The sequence below is a fragment of the Nansenia antarctica genome, assembly GCF_963989245.1.
Source record: "Nansenia antarctica genome assembly, chromosome: 7".
Taxonomy (NCBI): domain Eukaryota; kingdom Metazoa; phylum Chordata; class Actinopteri; order Argentiniformes; family Microstomatidae; genus Nansenia; species Nansenia antarctica.
Window position 1 is genome coordinate 2900667 of NC_137677.1, and position 21358 is coordinate 2922024.

The 21358-nt window shown below is 43.6% G+C and overlaps 2 protein-coding genes across 2 annotated transcripts in view; one reads left to right on the forward strand and one right to left on the reverse strand.

The window, feature by feature from the left end:
* cp (ceruloplasmin) overlaps positions 1-21358 on the reverse strand; it is a 423180-nt gene that overhangs the window by 57883 nt on the left and 343939 nt on the right. The gene's annotated exons all lie outside the window — the stretch shown is intronic.
* Positions 6778-21358, forward strand: part of dlg1a (discs large MAGUK scaffold protein 1a) — a 165170-nt gene continuing 150589 nt past the window's right edge. The window contains 3 exon segments of the mRNA XM_080535992.1: positions 6778-6862; positions 7711-7842; positions 15053-15222. Of these exon segments, the coding sequence (XP_080392118.1) occupies positions 6844-6862; positions 7711-7842; positions 15053-15222 (321 nt within the window). The 5' untranslated portion in view covers positions 6778-6843.

The window sequence follows — 21358 nt, forward strand, 5'->3', positions numbered from 1 at the left end:
TGTCATGACACCGATGGCATCTCGTTGCACGTTTGTGGCATCGATGACCGGGGCTGTGGCTGGTGCTGAGTCATCATCGCTGGTCATTTCTTGGCCAAAATGACCAATGATGGTCTGGATGGCCGGTTTAGCATATTCTTCAAGCGCTGAGGGGACGGAATGAGTGATAATGAATCAGTGATGGCCTATTTTTTTTTTATGACAAAATGACATCAACAGCCAGATTAACTGAAAAGTAGGAAGGTTTAAATGTTTAAACTGCAACGTTTGCGTATTACTATGGTGGACGGGTTGGCAGGGTTGCCAGATAGGCATGGGTTACCGCCGAATGGGCTACTGTGTTTAAGCGGTAATAGACTGGTTAAACTGTAATCCCATCTGGCATCAATCCCATGTGGCACCTGTGCGCTGTTTCGCATAGGCCGGCCTACACATTAGGAGTCATCATCATGCCGGTGTCAAATCATATCATAATAAAAGAAATACATAGCCTATATATTCGTCTTTTTTTAAAATAGAAGGAATCAGAATGTGAACTTTTGCGAATTGTATTCAAAGGGAATTATTTTCACCGGACAATATGTCCGGACAATATGTCCGACGACTTTTCAATTTGTCGGACTTCAAAAAAAATTATCGGACAAAGTCCGGCAATTACCGGTTAACGGAAACCCAGACACACACACACACACACACACACACACACACACACATCCACCCTGCCCCATGCACACACACACACACACACTCACACATCCACCCTGCCCCATGCACACACACACACACACACACACACACACACACACACACATCCACCCTGCCCCATGTGCACACACACACACACACTCACACACACACACACACACACACACAGTAGACATTTCCACGTCACTGTCGCCCACTGCGTTGTTATAATATCCGGGCCTGGCATCCAATCAGTCACACACACACACACACACACACACACACACACACACACACACACACACACACACACACACTCACACACTGGCATCCAACCAGTCACAAGACCAGCAGACCAGCAGACCAGCCCAGCAGCCCAGCAGCCCAGGGGACAATGGCTGCTTTCTGCTGTCTGACCAGAGGGACAAGCAACAATGGTGGAGTATGTATGGTCACCCTACGCTGCTACGCTGCTCCCTCACACACACACACACACACACACACACACACACACACACACACACACACACACACATTCACACACACACACACACACACACACACAGACACACACACACACACACACAGACACACACACACACACACACACACACACACACATACACACACACACACACACTCACTGTATACACACACATTGTATACACACACATACACACACACACACACACACAATGACTATTGTACGATGGATTTATGGCTGATCGATTAGTCATAATTAATTGACTGGTAATGAACACGTCATTAGCCAACCTGTCAAATGTACAGCGCTTAATCTCTGACTTCACCATGCCATCACCTTAGAATGCCATCACCTTAGAATGCCATCACCTTAGAATGCCATCACCTCAGAATGCCATCACCTCATAAAGGGGACAGATGTGGGTCCATTAAAACATATTTTACCACACTGCCCCTTTTCCACAGTTTTTGCCCCTGTCCCACTGTCCGTCTGAGCTGAGCTGTTATTACTTTCTAATAATGGTTAGTGTTAGACAGGACGCCTGAAATAGTAACAGCCTAGCTATCCACACTCACATGTGGTCCATTGACCTAGAGAGAGAGAGAGAGAGGGAGAGGGAGAGAGAGAGAGAGAGGGTGAGAGAGAGAGAGAGAGAGGGAGAGGGAGAGGGAGAGAGGGGGAGAGAGAGGGAGAGGGAGGGGGAGAGGGAGAGGGAGAGGGAGAGAGAGAGAGAGGGAGAGAGAGAGAGAGAAAAGAGAGTGAGAGAGAGAGAGAAATAGAAATAAAGAGAGAGGCCACTAACTATGCCACCTAATTAATAAATCAATGTGCTCTCATGGTACAGTAGTCAATAACTGTCCCACAGTGCCAACGTGACATGTATTCAAATGAGGCTGTTGAACATTGACAACATGTACAGGAAGTGAAATATACCGCTGGTCAGTTACCAGTTCTACTGTCATTCTACAACAGTGGATGGGCTGCATTCCAACTGAACAATTGTACTTTCGTGAGCTTAGAATGATAAGGTTCTATCTCCGTTTAGAATGATAAGGTTCTATCTCCGTTTAGAATGATAAGGTTCTATCTCCGTTTAGGGCAGTTCAGAGATATTGAGCGTCAAAGTTTTTACATTCCATTATGTTTGGTGAGATGGAACCTTTGTATTTTATTAATTACTAACTCAAAAATGTCAACATTTTAAAAATAACACCACACAGGCATTAATAAACACCTAATGGATCAGATTATGTAAAAAAACTCAATGTTGACCAATTTTTTTGATAGAACCTTATAATTCTAACATCACGAGTTGCCCAGTGACCACAGTGGTTGCTGGTTCAAGCCTTGTTCGAGCTGCAGCATGGCATATGTATATGTGTGTATTCTGTCCCAGAGAAGGACGTCTGACCCCCATCCTGTCAGTGAGCTGATGAAGTCCACATACAGTACAGTACTCTCTTTTATAGGGACACAAAGCTAAACATTGTGGGTCAACACCCTAGTGTGTCTGTGTGGACAAACCATTACCCAGAGTACAGCGTCAGCGGAAAAATAAACGTTTTTATGTTCTGTCCTACAATACAGTGCCTCTGGTTAAATACCCACTCTATTGATATGATTCTGCGCATTGTATTGCTATAAACCTATAGGCCTACTGTTTAACATTGTTACATACGAACATCGTAATATTAATAATGAAAGCCTACTCTATGAATGAATTAAGTGAACATTTAATTTCATTGGATTCAATTTAACCTCAAATCATTCCCTCAACTGGTGTGAGTCAGTTGACCCCAACTTTACCTAACAGTGACTTAGCAGTACCTTAGCAGTGACGTAGCAGTGACTTAGCAGTGACTTGATGAATGAATGAATGAATGAATGAATGGTCTTTATTGTCATTGCTATAGTACAGGTACCAAACAACGAAATTTGGGAGGGGTGGCTCCCCTGGTGCTAGGAAAGAAAAAAAAACTAAAAAAACAAGAAGGGAAAGGAGCTGGTTTACATAAATAAAGGCTATGTACACTATCCACTATACTATACTGTACAGATAAGACAACTAGGGTTGTCATATTGCACATAGTGTTATTGCACATTCATTTAAAGTGTCGCAGTTTGCAGGCTTGAAATGTACAGACTTAGCAATGACTTAGCAGTGACTTACCCTCTTCCCACGGCAGATCCTCTACAAACAACTGAGAGGTTACGGAAGCATTCATAAAATATGGAAAAGCATAACATCCTCCTCTCTCCTTGTCCTCACACACTACTGCTCTCTAATCTGGGCCACAGTTAGTGGTGCTGGACTGAGTAAACATGGGAGAATAGAAAGAAGAAGAAAGGCTATTTATATATATACGTTACAAGGACGAGAGAGACAGGTCTGGAGTTCATGTGAGTCCAGGAGACAGCATGGCACCCAGAAATAAAGCTCTGAGAAAACACCAACATAGTAGTACATTGTTTATTCATCACACAGTGAACAGTTTAACATGACAATGCAAGAATCATAAAACAGAGAAGCAGGATAGAGAGAAGTATGAAGGGGTTCCTACCTGGATGACATGTACAGGTTTGAAACCCTTTTCTTTCATTCAAAGCCCTTGATTTGTAGCCTACTACTGAAAGCTTACCGTATCCATAACTCCAGGAGTACATACCCTTCATTTACATCTATTTCGTGACGTTAGAATTATAAGGTTCTATCTTCATTTTTGTCAAAATTGAGTTTTTTTTACATAATCTGATCCATTAGGTGTTTGTTAATGCCTGTGTGATGTTATTTTTTAAAATGTTGAAATTTTTGAGTTAGTAATGAATAAAATACAAAGGTTCCATCTCACAAAACATGATGGAATGTAAAAACTTTGACGCTCAATATCTCTGAACTGCCCTAAACGGAGATAGAACCTTATAATTCTAAGCTCACAATTTGCTAAACCCTGTCAATTGACAGCACCATATTATACACCATATAGAAGTAGTGTATAGGCTTACTTACTGAATGTGTGAAGTAGTGTCTATTGAATCATACAGCCATGTCCTCATACAAAGTCCTCAAACTTTAATCAGGTGTAGGAGGATTATCATTTATCTACCATGTCACTCCTCCTCCTGTAAGATTATTATTCCCCCTGGGCCTCTCATATTTAATCTTATCAAACACAGTTTAATTTATTACTAGACAGTTTTTACACAGATGGAAGTGAAACTCATTGGACTATAAAGTGTAGAGTTGGGTGTGTGGGTGTGTTCCATGGACTTGTTTACCCAACAAGTCATATTTTTCTTCTAGGGTGAATAGCCTATACTTCCTCCTCCTGTAAGATTATTATTCCCTGGCCTCACATATTTAATCAGACAGTTTTTACACAGATGGAAGTGAAACTCATTGGACTATAAAGTATTGGGTGTGTTCCATGGGCTTGTTAACCCACCAAATCCTATTTTTCTTCTAGGGTGAATATGCAACTCTGCTTGAAGTTGATTGGACTTCTCCTAAGAGTTCCCAAGTCCCATGTCTTCTCTGTTTCTTCTTCAGTAGGTAACCCTTTACCGACACCGTCTGTAAATTAATTTAATTTATTACTAGGCAGTTTTTACACAGATGGAAGTGAAACTAATTTGACTAGAAAGTGTATTGGGGTGTGTTCCATGGGCTTGTTACCTAGGAAACATATACATAGGGTGAAATAGACTCTGCTTGAAGTTGATTGGACTTCTCCTAAGACTTCCCAAGTCCCATGTCTTCTGTCTTCTTCAGTTTAATTTATTACTAGACAGTTTTTACACAGATGGAAGTGAAACTCATTGGACTATAAAGTGTAGAGTATTGGGTGTGTTCCATGGACTTGTTACACCACCAAATCCTATTTTTCTTCCAGGGTGAATATACTGAGCTTGAAGTTGATTGGACTTCTCCAAAGAGTTCCCAAGTCCCATGTCACTCCTCCTCCTGTAAGATTATTATTCCCTGGCCTCACATATTTAATCTGATCAAACACAGTTTAATTTATTACTAGACAGTTTTTTACACAGATGGAAGTGAAACGCATTGGACTATAAAGTGTAGAGTGTTGGGTGTGTTCCATGGGCTTGTCACCTAGGTAACATATACATAGGGTGAAATCCAGTACACGCCAAACGTTTGGACACACCTTCTCATTCAATGCGTTTCCTTTATTTTCATGACTATTTACATTGTAGATTCTCACTGAAGGCATCACAACTATGAATGAACACATGTGGAATGATGTACTTAACAATAAAGTGTGAAATAACTCTAAATATGTCTTATATTTTAGATTCCTCAAAGTAGCCAACCTTTGCTTTTTTGTTGTTAATAAAATATATAATAATAATATTACATATAATATGTGTTAATACTTATATGTTATTATTATATATATATATAATATTATTATAATATATTTTAATAACAACACATTTATTTTATTTTATTAACAACAAAAAAGCAAAGGGTGGCTACTTTGAGGAATCTAAAATATAAGACATATTTAGAGTTATTTCACACTTTATTGTTAAGTACATCATTCCACATGTGTTCATTCATAGTTTTGATGCCTTCAGTGAGAATCTACAATGTACCAAATAGTCATGAAAATAAAGGAAACGCATTGAATGAGAAGGTGTGTCCAAACTTTTGGCCTGTACTGTACATAGGGTGAAATATACTGAGCTTGAAGTTGATTGGACTTCTCATAAATCCCAGGTCCCATGTCTTCTATGTTCCTCAGTAGGTAACCCTTTACCGACACCGTGGGGTGGCCCGGGGTAAGAACATCATGTGACCAGATTCCACACTTCGGACGCCATTTTGCAGGAAACTTTGGAATTTTAGGATACAACATTGGTTTGGAAAAGGGAGGAGTGGAGAGAGAGAGAACCAGCTTTAGGGAAGTTTAACTCTCTATTGCAGGACTGAGAGAGAAGAGAGGAGCGGGAACCGTAAGCCCACTAATTCAATAGAGAAAGATATCTCCAATGCACGGATTGCATTTGGGAAAGTAAAGATCTGGAGAAGGGATTCTTTTCTTACTTTCATTTAAGAGCCTGCAACTTTTCCTCCGATTTTTTGGGACTGCCATGAAAATTATGACATGCATCTTGTAAGGGCTTGCTGAAAACAAACCGGTTTGTCAATGCAAGAGTGACTTTATGGGATATAACCACTTATAACTAACAGCAATAGGAGACGCATGGGAAATTGAAGTCGGTGATATTGCAATCAACCCAAGTTTGACAGCTGTCCATCAAATCAAATGAGCTGGGTTCAGAAGATCGTGTCTCGTGCCAGGTGACGGAGGTGGGTAACGTTGGCATTCACGTCGCGCGGGGGCATCTGGACGTTAAACGTTAAACATAACCGGGATTTCCTTGCTTGTTTTTGTTCAGTGAGTCACTGACTGACTTGTGCCTTTTTGCAACAATATCCCGACTCTACTATTGCACGATTGCACATTCGAGATTTCAAAGCCTCGCCACTTTATTGTTGATGATCAAACGGTGCAATTGTGCAAAACTCGTCTTGGATTTGCTCCCGTGTAGCCAAATAGCCCCACTGTGACTGTGACTGTGGACATCCGAATCAAAGGAGTGTCACCCAGGCAGCAACACTTTTCTGCTGCACTTAGAAGATAGAAGCTGTCATGCCAATAAGAAAGAAAGGTAAGAAAGAATCCCCCAATTCCCAATTCCTATTTCCTCAATGCGGTGTATTGCATTGAAATACGCCATCGGTTTCAGCTGTTTGTAGCAGGCTAGCCCATAAGGAGGCTGCAGTGCATTGCATAGCACCAGAGAGAAAGGCACCGACAGACAGACAGTAGCATGCACTATGCAGCACGAGATATGTTCTGTTGCAGATTCTGTTGTCAGTGTGTCGCTCGCGCAACAAATTGTAGCCAACAGACCCGTGCAACAAATGTAGCGCTCGAGCCTCGTATGTATGTTGCACTTGAGTTGTTGTGGTTGGTGGACCCTCAATTCGTGACGTTAGAATTATAAGGTTCTATCTCCATTTTTGGTCAAAATTTAGTTTTTTTTTTTTTTTTTTTACATAATCTGATCCATTAGGTGTTTATTAATGCCTGTGTCAGTGGTGTTATTTTTTAAAAATGTTGACATTTTTTAGTTAATAATTCATAAAATACAAAGGTTCCATCTCACCAAACATAATGGAATGTCAAAACTTTGACGCTCAATATCTCTGAACTGCCCTAAAAGGAGATAGAACCTTCTCATTCTAAACGGAGATAGAACCTTCTCATTCTAAACGGAGATAGAACCGTCTCATTCTAAACGGAGATAGAACCTTCTCATTCTAAACGGAGATAGAACCTTATCATTCTAAGCTCACGAATTGGGTGCCTTACAGTGTGCCATTTCTATATTTCTATACGATCCAGTGGTTGCATTTGATAACCCTATGTCATGTGTGTCTGTGACAGTAAGGCTAGTTGTATGTTATTTCATTCATTCGTTGCTGGTTGGTGTGTTGTGTGTTGTGTTTGCAGATGCCCACCGAGCCCTCCAGCTGTTGGAGGAATACCGGGCGAAGCTTGGCCAGACGGAGGACCGCCAGCTCAGATTGTCCATAGAGAGAGTCATCAACATCTTCCAGAGCAACCTCTTCCAAGCCTTGATAGGTAAGGACAGGTTACTTACTAACTCCACCATTCATGCAAACTATTCTAGACATATAAATCAGTGTGTTTTTCTTGTATTAATGTTGTATTCCCCCATACTGCTGCTATGGTACATAGGTTTTTGCAATGTGAAGCACGTGTTTTGTCAGTTAGTCAAGTTTCCCAACTGAAGAACTTTCCATGTGTGTCACCTAACCTGCTTGAGCGATGCAAACTGGTTCTCCTGCTCTCCTTCCCTCTCCTACCTCCTCCTGGAGTGTGCTGAACATTATGGGCACACTTTTTATGCTGAGGTACCGTGAGATTGACATTTGGGTTTGGGTTAGAAAATATATGTTGATATTGTAATTCTCATAGTCTTGTATTTTATTTTTTCCATCATTTTGACAGTGTGAGTCTTCTCTGTAGCCTTGTTGTGTAACGACACATGCATAACTTCTAGAAGTAACCTATTTAGGAAAACGTCCATCTTCATGCATCTTTGCATTACAATGTAGTAATTCTGTTTTTGTACTTAATCATTTGCAATGATAGACTATAGAGTCATAGCACTGTTATTAGTTTATTGAAAAAATACAATAGTAACTATTGTCTTACTAGTACTTATCAGGAAATGACAGGCACCTCCTCACCTCAGTATAAAGTGCTTCCCTGCGCCCCCCACCACAGCAGCCTGGAAGACCAGGAATTCCCAATATAGTGTTTGTTTTGGGAGTGTACTGTCATTCACTGACACCCTCCTCCCCGGTTGTGTTATTGACCCAAAACTGGTGGCTTTCTGGGGTCTGGCTTTGCCTCAAGAACCTGTCCGAGCTGTTTGAGTTACATCTCTGTTTTGTTTTAGAGGAAGTGGGGTGGAGGGGGAGGGGGGAGGGGAGTGAGAGAGAAAGGGGGAAATAAGGCGAGAGAGAGTGTGTATGTGTGTGTGTGTGTGTGTGTGTGTGTGTGTGACTGTGTGTGTGTGTGTGTGTATGCGTGTGCGCAAGCGTGTGCGTGTGTCTCCCCCATTCTATTGTCCTTACTCAGGATTTAGTTATCAATACAATCCTGAATCGGGATCCTCAATCCTTTTGTTTTTTTGCGATTCGATTGTGCAAAACCCCCTCTCTAGCTCTCTAGGAGGAAGGAGGGTTGGTTTGACCACCCCTGGTTTTAAGGTATATTGCCCACTGGATCGGAAACCCAGTCCATTCATCGGTGTAATTGAGGAGCTTGGCTTCTCGACTGTCTAACCACCCCCTGTCGCCTGCTCCGTGTTCCCTCTTAATCTTGTTAGCCGGTTCCCCTGGGGGCCTCCGTAATCAGGGCTGTGTGCTTTGATCAGTTCACAGGAGGACTCTCGCCTGACTACCCCTGCACTGAGTCACGTAGATATGCATAAGTATTTGGGTACATCTCAGCGGTCGATGGATGCTGCTTCCTCTCCTCCAGTTGCACTTGTCGTGGAAATAAACATACCCTTTTAGGCGTTCCACCATCTTGCTTGTTCACTAACTTACTGTGTCCAGTTCAGTTCAGAATCAGATGAAGGGGGGTTAGGGGAAGGGGTTAGGGTTAGACTATTGAATGAATGAATGAATGAATGAATGAATGAATGAATGAATTAATCGTTTAATGACCACACGAGCTAGGTCGGTGGAATTTGTTGTCGGTACAGGTGGACAAAGCTCAATACAGCAGTGTCAGTTACATCAGACACACACACATTACACATGACTATCACAATGGACAATGTACACACATAACCACAAGACAAAAACATCGTCAATATCTACAACTTATAAAGTGTATCGATATGCACCGACATCACCCCACTTTACTCTACTCCTCCTACACTCACTCACGTCCTCACTGTCCCACTCACTCACTCTCTCTCATCTTCTCCCTCCCTTTCCGATATGTCGTTGGGGCCACTAATGAAAAAAAAAAAAAATTCTGCATCAGCACGATGCAATCTGGGTCTGAGTCGGTCCTGAGATAGATATATATGTATGATGAGAGTCTGAAATGTAATCCATGGGGATGACATGATGATTACTCCCATGGTAATCCCTTCTGCCTGACGTGGGTGTGTAGTGTAGTGGCCACTGCCTGGTGTAACCCATGGCTCCGGGGCGGGCCAGAGTCTTCAGGGCAGGGCAGGCAGTGGGCTTAGTCGGTGTCGTGGAGGGTGAACAACTGGTGCGTGATGCCCTCTGCGTGTGACCTAAAGCCCCTCAAGTTGTTCAGGCTTTCTCTCGGCGGACTAACGCAGTCTTGTGACCTGCGACCCAGATGGTCTCATCTGCCAATGTTCTAAGGTTAACGGTTTAAATTAGTGCTGCTGAGTGGGCTGAGTTAAACTGTCTCAGGTGTGTACAAGTGAGCATGGATGTGATGTGGAACACACACACACACACACACACACACACACACACACACACACACACACACACACACACACAGGCTATGAAGTTACAGCTGTGGCTTCATTATACTGTAAATGGTAAATGGACTGCACTTGTATAGCGCCTTCATCCAAAGCGCTTTACAACGGCCTCTCATTCACCCATTCACACACACACATTCACACACCAATGGCGGCAAGCTACCATGCAAGGCGCTGGCCCGCTCACTGGGAGCAATTTGGGGTTCAGTGTCTTGCCCAAGGACACTTGGCCATGTGACCAACCGTGGCCAACCGGGGCGTGAACCGCCGATCTGCCGACCTTGCGATCATTAGACGCCGGCTCTACCTCCTGCGCCACAGCCGCCCCAATACTGTAATTAAGAGATGTTGTACCGCAGTGTATGTTTGCTGAATTTTTGTTTGAGAAGGGAGGAGGAGGAGGAGGATAGAGAGAAGTTATCAGCCATATGCCAGCATGTGCATACTAATTACCGCTAGTGCCACACCCCAAACCAACAGTTTGGAAGCTATTACCAACGCTCTTCTTAGTCTAGGCATGTGTTGATACAAGTTTTGATACGTATCCTATTTATGATAGCCTACCTGCTTTGTTCAATAACTCAGTGGTAACATCTACAACATCTTACGACACTACTTCTACTAAACATCTACGTCTTGGTGTATAGCCCAGTGTTAATTCATGTTATAGGCCTAATACTGTTTCAATGCGTGGGAATTAGCTGCAGGGAGTTATATCATATCTAGATGACCAGTGGCTTCAGAGGTGCCTCCCCTTTCTGTTACCATAGCTCAGTGGTCCAGCCTTCTCCTCCCCCACCTCCTCCCCCTCCTCCTCCCCCCCTCCCTCCTCCCCCTCCTCCTCCCCCTCCTCCTCCTCCACCACCTCCTCCCCCTCCTCCTCCTCCTCCCCCTCCTCCCCCTCCTCCTCCTCCTCCCCCTCCTCCTCCCCCTCCCCCTCCTCCTCCTCCTCCTCCCCCTCCTCCTCCCCCTCCCCCCTCCTCTCCCTCCCCCTCCTCCTCCTCCTCCTCCCCCACCTCCTCCTCCTCCCCCTCCTCCCCCTCCTCCTCCTCCCCCTTCTCCTGCCCCTCTTCCTCCTCCTCCTCCTCCCCCTCCCCCTCCTCCTCCCCCTCCTCCTCCTCCCCCTCCTCCTCCCCCTCCCCCTCCTCCTCCTCCTCCTCCTCCTTCTCCCCCTCCTCCTCCCCCTCCTCCTCCTCCTCCTCCTCCTCCCCCTCCTCCTCCTCCTCCTCCTCCTGCCCCTCTTCCTCCTCCTCCTCCTCCCCCTCCTCCTCCTCCCCCTCCTCCTCCCCCCTCCTCCTCCTCCCCCTCCTCCTCCTCCCCCTCCCCCTCCTCCCCCTCCTCCTCTGTGTGTATCCAGTGGTGAATCTGGAAATAACATTGGTGTTAGAAGTTAGATATATCAGGGAGCCATGTGTTCTGATGGGTTAGCATCATCTTCTCTCTCCCTCTTCAACCTCTTCCTCTACCTCCCCCTCCTCCTCCTCCTCCCCCTCCTCCTCCTGAGTGTATTTCCAGTGTTAGGAGCTTGGGAGCTGTACATGCAGCTGTATCTGGTAGATCCAGTAGGCCTCAGCCAAGGGCCACACCAGGGTACCCTGCTCTAGTTCTGTCCTCTATGGACCCAGCAGGACCTATATATAGTATAGGCCCAGGAAGGCTTGAATGGTGCAAGGTGAGTACCTTACCGCAGGCCTAGGAAGGGCTATAATTGTACAGTTCTATATCGCTGTTCTCTTGCCACATAATTTAGCTTTGTAAGCAGCATACAAATGAATTCACAAAGTCGTGAGCTTATAATGATAAGGTTCTATCTCCGTTTAGGGTAGTTCATATTGAGCGTCGAAGTTTTTACATTCCGTTATGTTTTGTGAGATGGAACCTTTGTATTTTATGAATTACTAACTCAAAAATGTCAACATTTTAAAAGTAACACCACACAGGCATTAATAAACACCTAATGGATCAGATTATGTAAAAAACTCATGGAGATAGAACCTTATAATTCTAACGTCACAAAGTTTTTTTACCCCCCCGTCTGTTTTATTGCTTTGTGTGAGGCTTGTCACAGGCCCGTGGTTTGAGTTTGGGGTTGTGGTTACTGTTTGTAGTCTACTCTCTCTCTTTATATCTCCTTCTGTCGCTTCTACCCATATGGATATATCTCAGTACCTCACTAAAAGGTTTCTCTCTCTCTCTCTCTCTCTCTCTCTATTATATCTCTATCTCTCCTTACTTACATCTACTCAAGGATTCAGGAACTTAAAGTTAATGGCTGCTCATGCTCTCGTGAGTCATGCCTGTACTAATGAACTACTGATCTGAAATGGAGGGGTAATTTGGGCCACATGCTGCTAAGCTCTGTGTTGGTCTGTCCCCATTTGTCCTGTTTGCGCATCTGTAAACCTCCACATGGATCATGTTTGCCAAGCAGTTAGCAAAGCATAGCTCCCCGATGGAAGGCTAAACATAGCCATGTAGTGTGAGTAACAACTGGGTAGCATGTGTGTACACACACACACACACACACACACACACACACACACACACCCACACAGATATCGTCAGCTAGGCTAATTACTGTTTATGTAGTTTTTTTTTAGGAATGAAGAGATTGGAAAGAAACGTGCATCCGTTCTGGGAATAAAATCAGTTTAAACAGGATGGAATTACAAAAATCATAGGCTTTATTATCTATAAAAAAAAATAAACAGTCGATGTTATTTCAACTTCAACAATAAACAGTAGTAAAGGGTGTTTTTATGTTTGATCTTTGACTAGTCTAGTCAAACACTGTATGTACCTGTGACAGGCGCCACACTGCCACCAAACCTGGGTCCTCTATTGCCAACACACACGAACCTCATGACCACCCTCTCTAAAACACCCCAGGTTAACCTGTTACGCCACCAGAAAAGCTTGAAATTCAATGGTGCAGATGGGGAGTATTAGTAACGTCACTCGGTTACATTTCGTGCTTGAAAGGTGAAAGGTCATTGAGAATCTGAATAAAGGCCACAACCACCTGACACTAGTCCCAGCAGGGAGGGGCTGGGCCAGCCTTCCCATGCCCGTATCTGGACTGTTGTTAACAGCTCTGACTCATATAACATGCTAAATATGTCACACCTCCTACGCCTAACATTCGATTGGTAACACATCAACTACAGTATGGTAACTAGGGGTGTAACGGTACACGTATTCGAACCGAAAGATTTCGGTACGGGTCCTTTGGTTCGGTACGCGTGTGTACCGAACAACTGAACAAACGCAGCGTTCTTTTGTGTTGAAGTAATCTTAGCCACTACGCATTCTCATTTTATGTTAAAACAAAACGACATAATCGTGACCAGGTTATCACAGAGTTTACCATCAATGTTTAATGTTCACATGCATTGTTAATGAGACGGATTATACAGCTATTCGTGACGTTAGAATTATAAGGTTCTATCTCTATTTTTGTCAACATTTAGTTTTTTACATAATCTGATTCATTAGGTGTTTATTAATGCCTGTGTGGTGTTATTGTTAAAAATATTGACATTTTTGAGTTAGTAATTCATAAAATACAAAGGTTCCATCTCACAAAACATAATGGAATGTAAAAACTTTGACGCTCAATATCTCTGAACTACCCTAAACGGAGATAGAACCTTATCATTCTAAGCTCATGTATTGGCGTGAGCGTAAGCTCCTCGCAAGCTGGTTTATTTTAACGTGAGGGCATGGTGAAATAGCATTTTGGGTGTTCTTAATGGAATCTAGGATCCAATATGATCGATTGTCACACAGGGATGAGCAAAGCGTTGTCAATCATTATTAATCATGAAATGTCTTTTGGAGTCAGATCATATAATGTCGTGTTAAGTTGTGGAAGTTGGTCATGTGACCACTTGTATGAGTTTGTTAGATCATGTCACTGTTAGAAATAATCATTGTGAATAAATGTATGTGTCTTATGTTTGATCTATTTTCTGTGTTTTTATTTTCATATTATATAGTGTGTTTGACACACTAAAGTTTAGTTGTATTGGAAAACAAACGAATTGCTCTGTGGAGCGATAGCAAGAGAACCGAGACCAACCTCTCTAGGCGGACTCAGTCTGGTTGTAATCGAGCCTTGTTACGTAGTTCCCTCTCGTCCGCATTTCAGCCAGCAAATCATACCAGCCCTTTATAAACTACAAACTACAGTTGTCTTATCCAATTCCTCACACCTTCTCTTCAGAAACACAAACTCAAACACATGTATGCATGATGAAACAGACTGAAATGTAAAGTTGTGGTTACCAGTAGGGTTGCAAATCCCTCTAAGTTTGGGAAACCTAGGGGCGGCTGTGGCGCAGAAGGTAGAGCCGCCGTCTTATGATCGAAAGGTTGGCAGATCGGCGGTTCGAGCCCCGGCTGGCCACATGTCGAAGTGTCCTTGGGCAAGACAGTTGAACCCCAAATTGCTCCCAGTGAGTCGGCCGGCCGGCGCCTTGCATGGTAGCTTGCTGCCATTGGTGTGTGAATGTGTGTGTGAATGGGTGAATGAGAGGCCATTGTAAAGCGCTTTTGGAGCAGCTTTGGAGCTGCAAAAAAGGCGCTATATAAGTGCAGTCCATTTACCATTTACCAACCCTAGTTACCAGTCAAGTAGAGCACCCAAGCCCTTTAAGATGGACATCCATCCCCATCATAACAACCTAAAGCACTTTGACTACCTGGAAAGCTGCTACATACATACATACACTCAATCTAAACGATTCTCTATCATTCTCCTTCCCCTCCCTCTCTTTCCAGATATCCAGGAGTTTTACGAAGTGACCTTACAGGACAACCAGACATGTGTGGAACCAGCCCCCCCGGAGGAGCCCCCCGCCCCCCCCGTCACCCTGTGGGACCTGTCCAGCTTCCCCAGCCCCACCACTGTGACCTCAGAAACAATGCCCAGCCTTACAGACAGCGTAGAGGTAAGATTGTTTATATATATATATATACTCCCAACCTGGCAACCTGCTCCATACGTAGCCCCAACATGGCAACCTGTGGTATCAGAACTACTGGGGTTCTTATTGTAGCTAGTACTCAGGTCACAGGTCAGGTAGGTAAAGCTTGCTCTGTTGCTCTGTCTCTGATTCTATTCAGGCTTATTTAGGTCATATGCACGGAATCATCTTGTCGTTCTGTGTCTGTGTCTTTGACCCTGGTTGCTGTGAAGCACTTCCTGTCAACTCTCTTTAAAAACAGAAGTGTATGAACGTAATTTGATTGATTGATTGGTCCGTTGGCAAGCTGCTCCAACAGAACCCACGGGCCGAGTCCTCTTCTGTGTTGTATTTATTTTTGAGTCTGTATTTTTTAATTCAGCTCAATTAAAGTTCTGTATTTATTTGTTTTTTTGGCAGTAGTTTCATTTGCAATGATTCTGTCTCTCTCTCTCTCTGTGTGTGTGTGTGTGTGTACACTGTATGTCTTCGTTCATAAGAGTTGTGACATCAGAGAGGTGTGAGAGAGGGATCCCACAATGCAGCAGTGTGACTCTGTTATCTCACTGCTTCTCTGCCCCCTCCTGGCCTCCCAGGCTAAATACCCCTCCACACACACACACACACACACGCACACACACACGCACACACGCACACACACACACGCACACACACGCACACACACGCACACACACACAGTGTTTCCACAAGCTGCCACAGTTGTATTTCTTTCTCTCCTCTCTCATCTATTAATGAGGAGACGAGAAAGCTGTTGACCTGTTGTCTTCCCATCTCATGAGTTCCATCTCGCCCTCGCTTTTTATGATCATGATCTATATGATAATGGATGTTTTACGGCTATTCCTTTCTCTTCATATGAGAGGTAGGCTATGATATATAAGGATGGTTTTTGTTACCTTTTAGAATTGTAACTAAGTTAAGAAGAAGATGGTTTTCGATAGAGAAAGCTGAAATGAATTGTCTTTCTCTTTCCTCCTCCTTGCTCCCGGTGAATAACATTGCTTCACTAGGAGTCTCCCCTTCTCACTGAAATACTGCTTGTGCTAGGCAAGACTTTCTCTTCCGAGTTCAGGCACGTAAGTACCTCACTTAGACTAGCTGTGGTATGTCAGTCACTGCATGCCTTATTATTCACACTATGGAATAAAGTCCACTAGCGGGACATCCATCATCTTATTCCTCACACCTATCCAGTCCACTTCCAGATCTGTGGAAACTGAATAGGTTATATAGGAGCGATGGAGCAAGAGGTGAGAGGCCATCTCATTTGTCTCATTCCTTCACAGTCACTGACTCGGAGACGTACGGATCAGTGGCGGACTCGGGCTGTTTGAAGGGCGAAAAGAAAAAAAGGGCACCTACTGCACAACATGGGACCCCATCAGTGCACATGGTCAAGTTTAGACCATTGGAAGGGCAGCCAATAGGGCACATCCTCTAATTTTGCCACTCAAAAGGGCACTTTAGTGCGACGTTTTTCAACTGTGGGGGCACATGGTCAAGTTGGGGGCACCAATAGGGCACGTCCTCTCATTTTCGCCACTTAAGCGAGACGTTTTTCAACCGTGGGGGCACCAGGAGGGGCGGTTGCCCCCCCTGCCCCCCCCCTGAGTCCGCCAGTGGTATGGATGGTTTATTTTCCATACCAGACCAGTGTTTAGTTTTTTCCCCATTTATTTAAGAGATGACTTTGCAAAATAACATCGATAGAACCCCTAGTGAGGGGGGTCATAGTTGCTGCTAATAACAGTACGTTTATGCATATAATATGCTAATAGTTTGACGTGAGTCTCAACTTCAAAACAAACAGTGACTTACGTCAGGGTTGTGTGTGTTTATGAGGGTGTGTAGGCGGGCGGAAGTACCTCCATGCCCTTGGGAGAGTCATTATGACAGCTCAATGCTCCACAGAACACAATTTGATATTCATACTGTCGAAATATTAATGGCTTAGCTGCAGTAGAAGGTCACTGAGTTTATGATGTTTTGGTTCACACGTTTTCAAGCTGCGGGCATTGCTCAATTAGAAACAGGAACATATCGTAATTTTTATTGTACAGGTGCAACTCAAATAATTAGAATATCGTGCAAAAGTTCATTTATTTCAGTAATTCAACTTAAAGGGTTAAACTTAGATATTATATAGACTCATTACATGCAAAGCGAGATATTTAAAGCCTTTATTTGTTATACATTTGATGATTATGGCTTACAGTTTATGAAAACCACAAATTAAATACGATATTTTCCTGTTTTTCTAATTGTCATGGCCTCCTTTCCCTCGAACATTTGTTGACGTTCCAGCAGTGGCGGCTGGCCAATAGAGGGCGCTAGGGCGCCGCCCCCACCTTCCAACGCAGCCCCACTTCGTAGTTGGTACTTGTAAAAGATTTTTTAAAATAAACATTGTTTATTCATAAAATGCGGCTGATATTCTGTCGGCGCCTATCAGCATTCATTAAAAATCCTCCAATACAATAAACATTTTATCTGTGTGTGTGTAAAATTCACTGTGAAAATACACAGGGGAGGAGTCCGGGACGCCGGCCGAATGGCAGTCAATGGCACTGCAAATACTTTTGGCTTACACGTGAGCTGTAGCAGCGCTCCAATTGGCTGTCTCCTATTTCCCGAGCATGCGCAGATTATAGGCTTACCTAGGCTGCAGCCTAGGGCCACTACCACTAGGGGTAGTACAAATAAAAAAAAGCGTGAGACTTGAGAGCCCTGAATATCCGGTTGTTAAGTCTGACGTCAAACGTGACGTTTTGCAATTTCCGGATCCAAACCAGAAATTCTCCGCACCAGAATACCAGTGTACTACAGCGGTAGAATGACAGTTTAATCGTTTTTTAGACTCACTTATCATACAACAAGGGACACAGCACTTTCCCGTTTTCTCCATATTGTCAGGGTATTTGAGCCTCGGAAAAGCGCTATATAAATATAATTAATTATGATTATTATTGCGGCATTTCGAAGAGAGCGCCTCAGCCAACTTTGGACCCGGAAACAACAACAGGAGAGGAGAGCAATAGAGACAGAACTGAGGTGAGGTGAGCAACAGAGATAGTTCAGGATGATAACAAACAGTTCAGTATGACAGAGACAACTAATAGAAAGACAACTGTATGATTATAGAGTTTACATGTTCAAGGACATATTGTATGATAATAGAAAGGTACACTTTAATTTAATTAAAGTAGTAACAAAGAACACATTTATTATCACAATTGCATTGTGTTCCATGTCTTTCTCCATTGAATAAATAATGCCTAGTTGAATGGCTAAACAAGACAACTGTCTGGACGGTACTGCTAGAATTATTCACCTTACCGCTGCACAGATAGACAAAGGGTATAAGTCCATTCTGTTAACATTAGGTCTACTCTGCTAACAAAGACTATTCCAGTTGATTTGTCAGTTGTTGTGCATCATATTTTTGTTGTGTTTGCAGTTTGCCCTTTAATAAGTTATATATAAAAATAATTCCGTTATATATATATTCTCATGCTAAAATCGACTGTAAATCCAGATTTTAAAGTTGATATTCTTCCCCGTGGAGCATGCCCCCATAACCTGTGCCCCACCCAAAAATGTTACCACCAGCCGCCACTGCGTTCCAGTGATTTCCAGCTTGATAACTAGGGACTGATTCTATAAAGACTTATAGTGCCAAAGAGTGGGTATGAAACAACTTTTTTGTGGATCCATGCGTAAAATCACTTTGTCATTGATCATAACCCTGGTGCCAGTTTAAATCATGACACTTTAGCAGATTAGGTCATCTCTCTCCTCGTGTTGAGGTCGAGAGAGGGGTTAAGTCAGTGCCTTAATAAGTTACTATACACCAACTTCCCATAATTCGCTGACTCGTCCAGACACGGTGTGTGTGTGTGTGTGTGTGTGTGTGTGTGTGTGTGTGTGTGTGTGTGTGTGACACTTGCTCATGAGTCCCTCCCGGGCGCGCTTCTACCCTGCGGGGTGCAGGGGGGGGGTTGTCGGTGCCTGTGAGCAGAGCAGCAGCCAGCATCCTCCGGTGTTTTTCACGGACGGAATAGGAACAGAGGATGCAGAGAGGACATGATCAGAAACCCATCCTAGCCGTCCATGCGTGGTATGAGTGGTAGACTCGTCGGGACAGCGGATGTGTGTGGATGGATGCGTGTGGTTTTACCACGCACGTTTCGGAGGAGGCAGCAGCTCTCTGGGTTTAAGCGCAGAGGTGAGGTGCATGCGGGAAGAACAAGGACCCAAATGAAATGCTAAGAAGAGGAGGTCTCCTGCAGTGTTCAGAGCATAGAGGATGGACTGCATATGTATCGTTACCACCAAGGTAAGAGAACGGCCGGAGAGACGCTCCGAGCGCCCCGGCGATTCCAATGAGGAGCGCAGATTTGTCAGCTTGGGAAAAACTGATTCAATAATTCGATCGGCAGCAGGAGGAAGTTCATTGAGGTGGTTATGGAGTAATCGCATTTGTCCTTGCTGAGGCTTTTTTTTTTTTTAACGATTCGTGAGCTTAGAATTCTAAGGTTCTATCTCCGTTTAGAATGATAAGGTTCTATCTCCGTTTAGAATGAGAAGGTTCTATCTCCGTTTAGAATTATAAGGTTCTATCTCCGTTTAGAATGATAAGGTTCTATCTCCGTTTAGGGCAGTTCAGAGATATTGAGCGTCAAACTTTTTACATTCCATTATGTTCTGTGAGATGGAACCTTTTATGAATTACTAACTCAAAAATGTCAACATTTTAAAAATAACACCACACAGGCATTAATAAACACCTAATGGATCGGATTATGTAAAAAACTAAATTTTGACAAAAATGGAGATACCTTATAATTCTAACATCACGGATTGTTATATTGACGCGCTCATATTTGATGATGAAAGTGTTTCATACGCTTAAACCTCAGGTCAAGGCAAAGTTTGGAACTCTGTAATTTTGGATTCAGCTTGCAATGCCATGATTGTTCAAAGTGATTTCGTTGTCTCTGTCCTGTCTAATGAATGAGTAAATGTTTGCTGGGCAATTTTTGAAATGATATGTTATGAGAAACGCCATGATAGATGAAGGTAGGCTAGTGAAAGGTACTATGGTGTTCATGGGTTTGGATTATGGTTTTATTTCGCAATATTTCTACCATGCTTTGTTATGGCTGCATAACTATTCCAAAACAACTAGCATTTCTATGATCATTTATGATCCTTCTGTTAATGTTGCTCTGTGTTGTTGACAGATCTGGGGGGTATTCCATCAACGTCGTTGAAGGAAAATACAGTTCCTGCAAAATGTATCAAAAATAAACCTGGATTTTCCTTTAGCGATGTTGATGGTATACCCCCCTGTATTCTCCTTCCCATCCTAGGATAGCATCTAACCTTAATGTACCCGAGGATAGCCGTTAACCCTACCCCCCCCCCACCCCCCCCCCCCCCCATCTTACTGTCACAGCTTCACAGTCTAGTTGCAGTAGCTACAGTCCTCTCTAGAACCTGTCTCCCAGATCAAAGCTGCCTAGTTCTAGTTCTGCCTTTGCTCTAGTATCTCAGTGAGGATGAAAGTAGGTTGATGGCCCCGTCCCTTCAAAGCCACACAGCCCCCTAGTCCCTGGGTGTTTATCAATACTTTAGTAGCCCGAGTAGGTTAGCTCATCCATGGGTCCCAGCCAGCGCCAGCGGTACTGCGGTCTCCAGCACTCTGAAGTCTTCGCTATAGTCTGGCTACGGACATGCGACCACAGAGGCCCCATGGCCCAGTTTGAAGAGGAGCAGAAAATAACTATTTCTGTTTAACTGTTTTTCCACAGTGGCACGGTTATGACTGAGATGCATTATTCGGGGTCCATAATGCAACGTGCAATGTGAGTGTGAAAGATTCAGTTGTTTTCGAGGCCATACAGATGCTTGACCTGGATCATCCTTAGTTGGCATAATCAGGGGTATAAAACCCCCGAACCCATGCTGAAATTATTCTGAGACCCACTGTTAGACAATCTCTCACACACGATACGTAATACAGTCAATTATTTAGCTTGAAGTTAAACCCGTGCTGGTAATTGTAGTGTGTGTGTGTGTGTGTGTGTGTGCGCGCGTG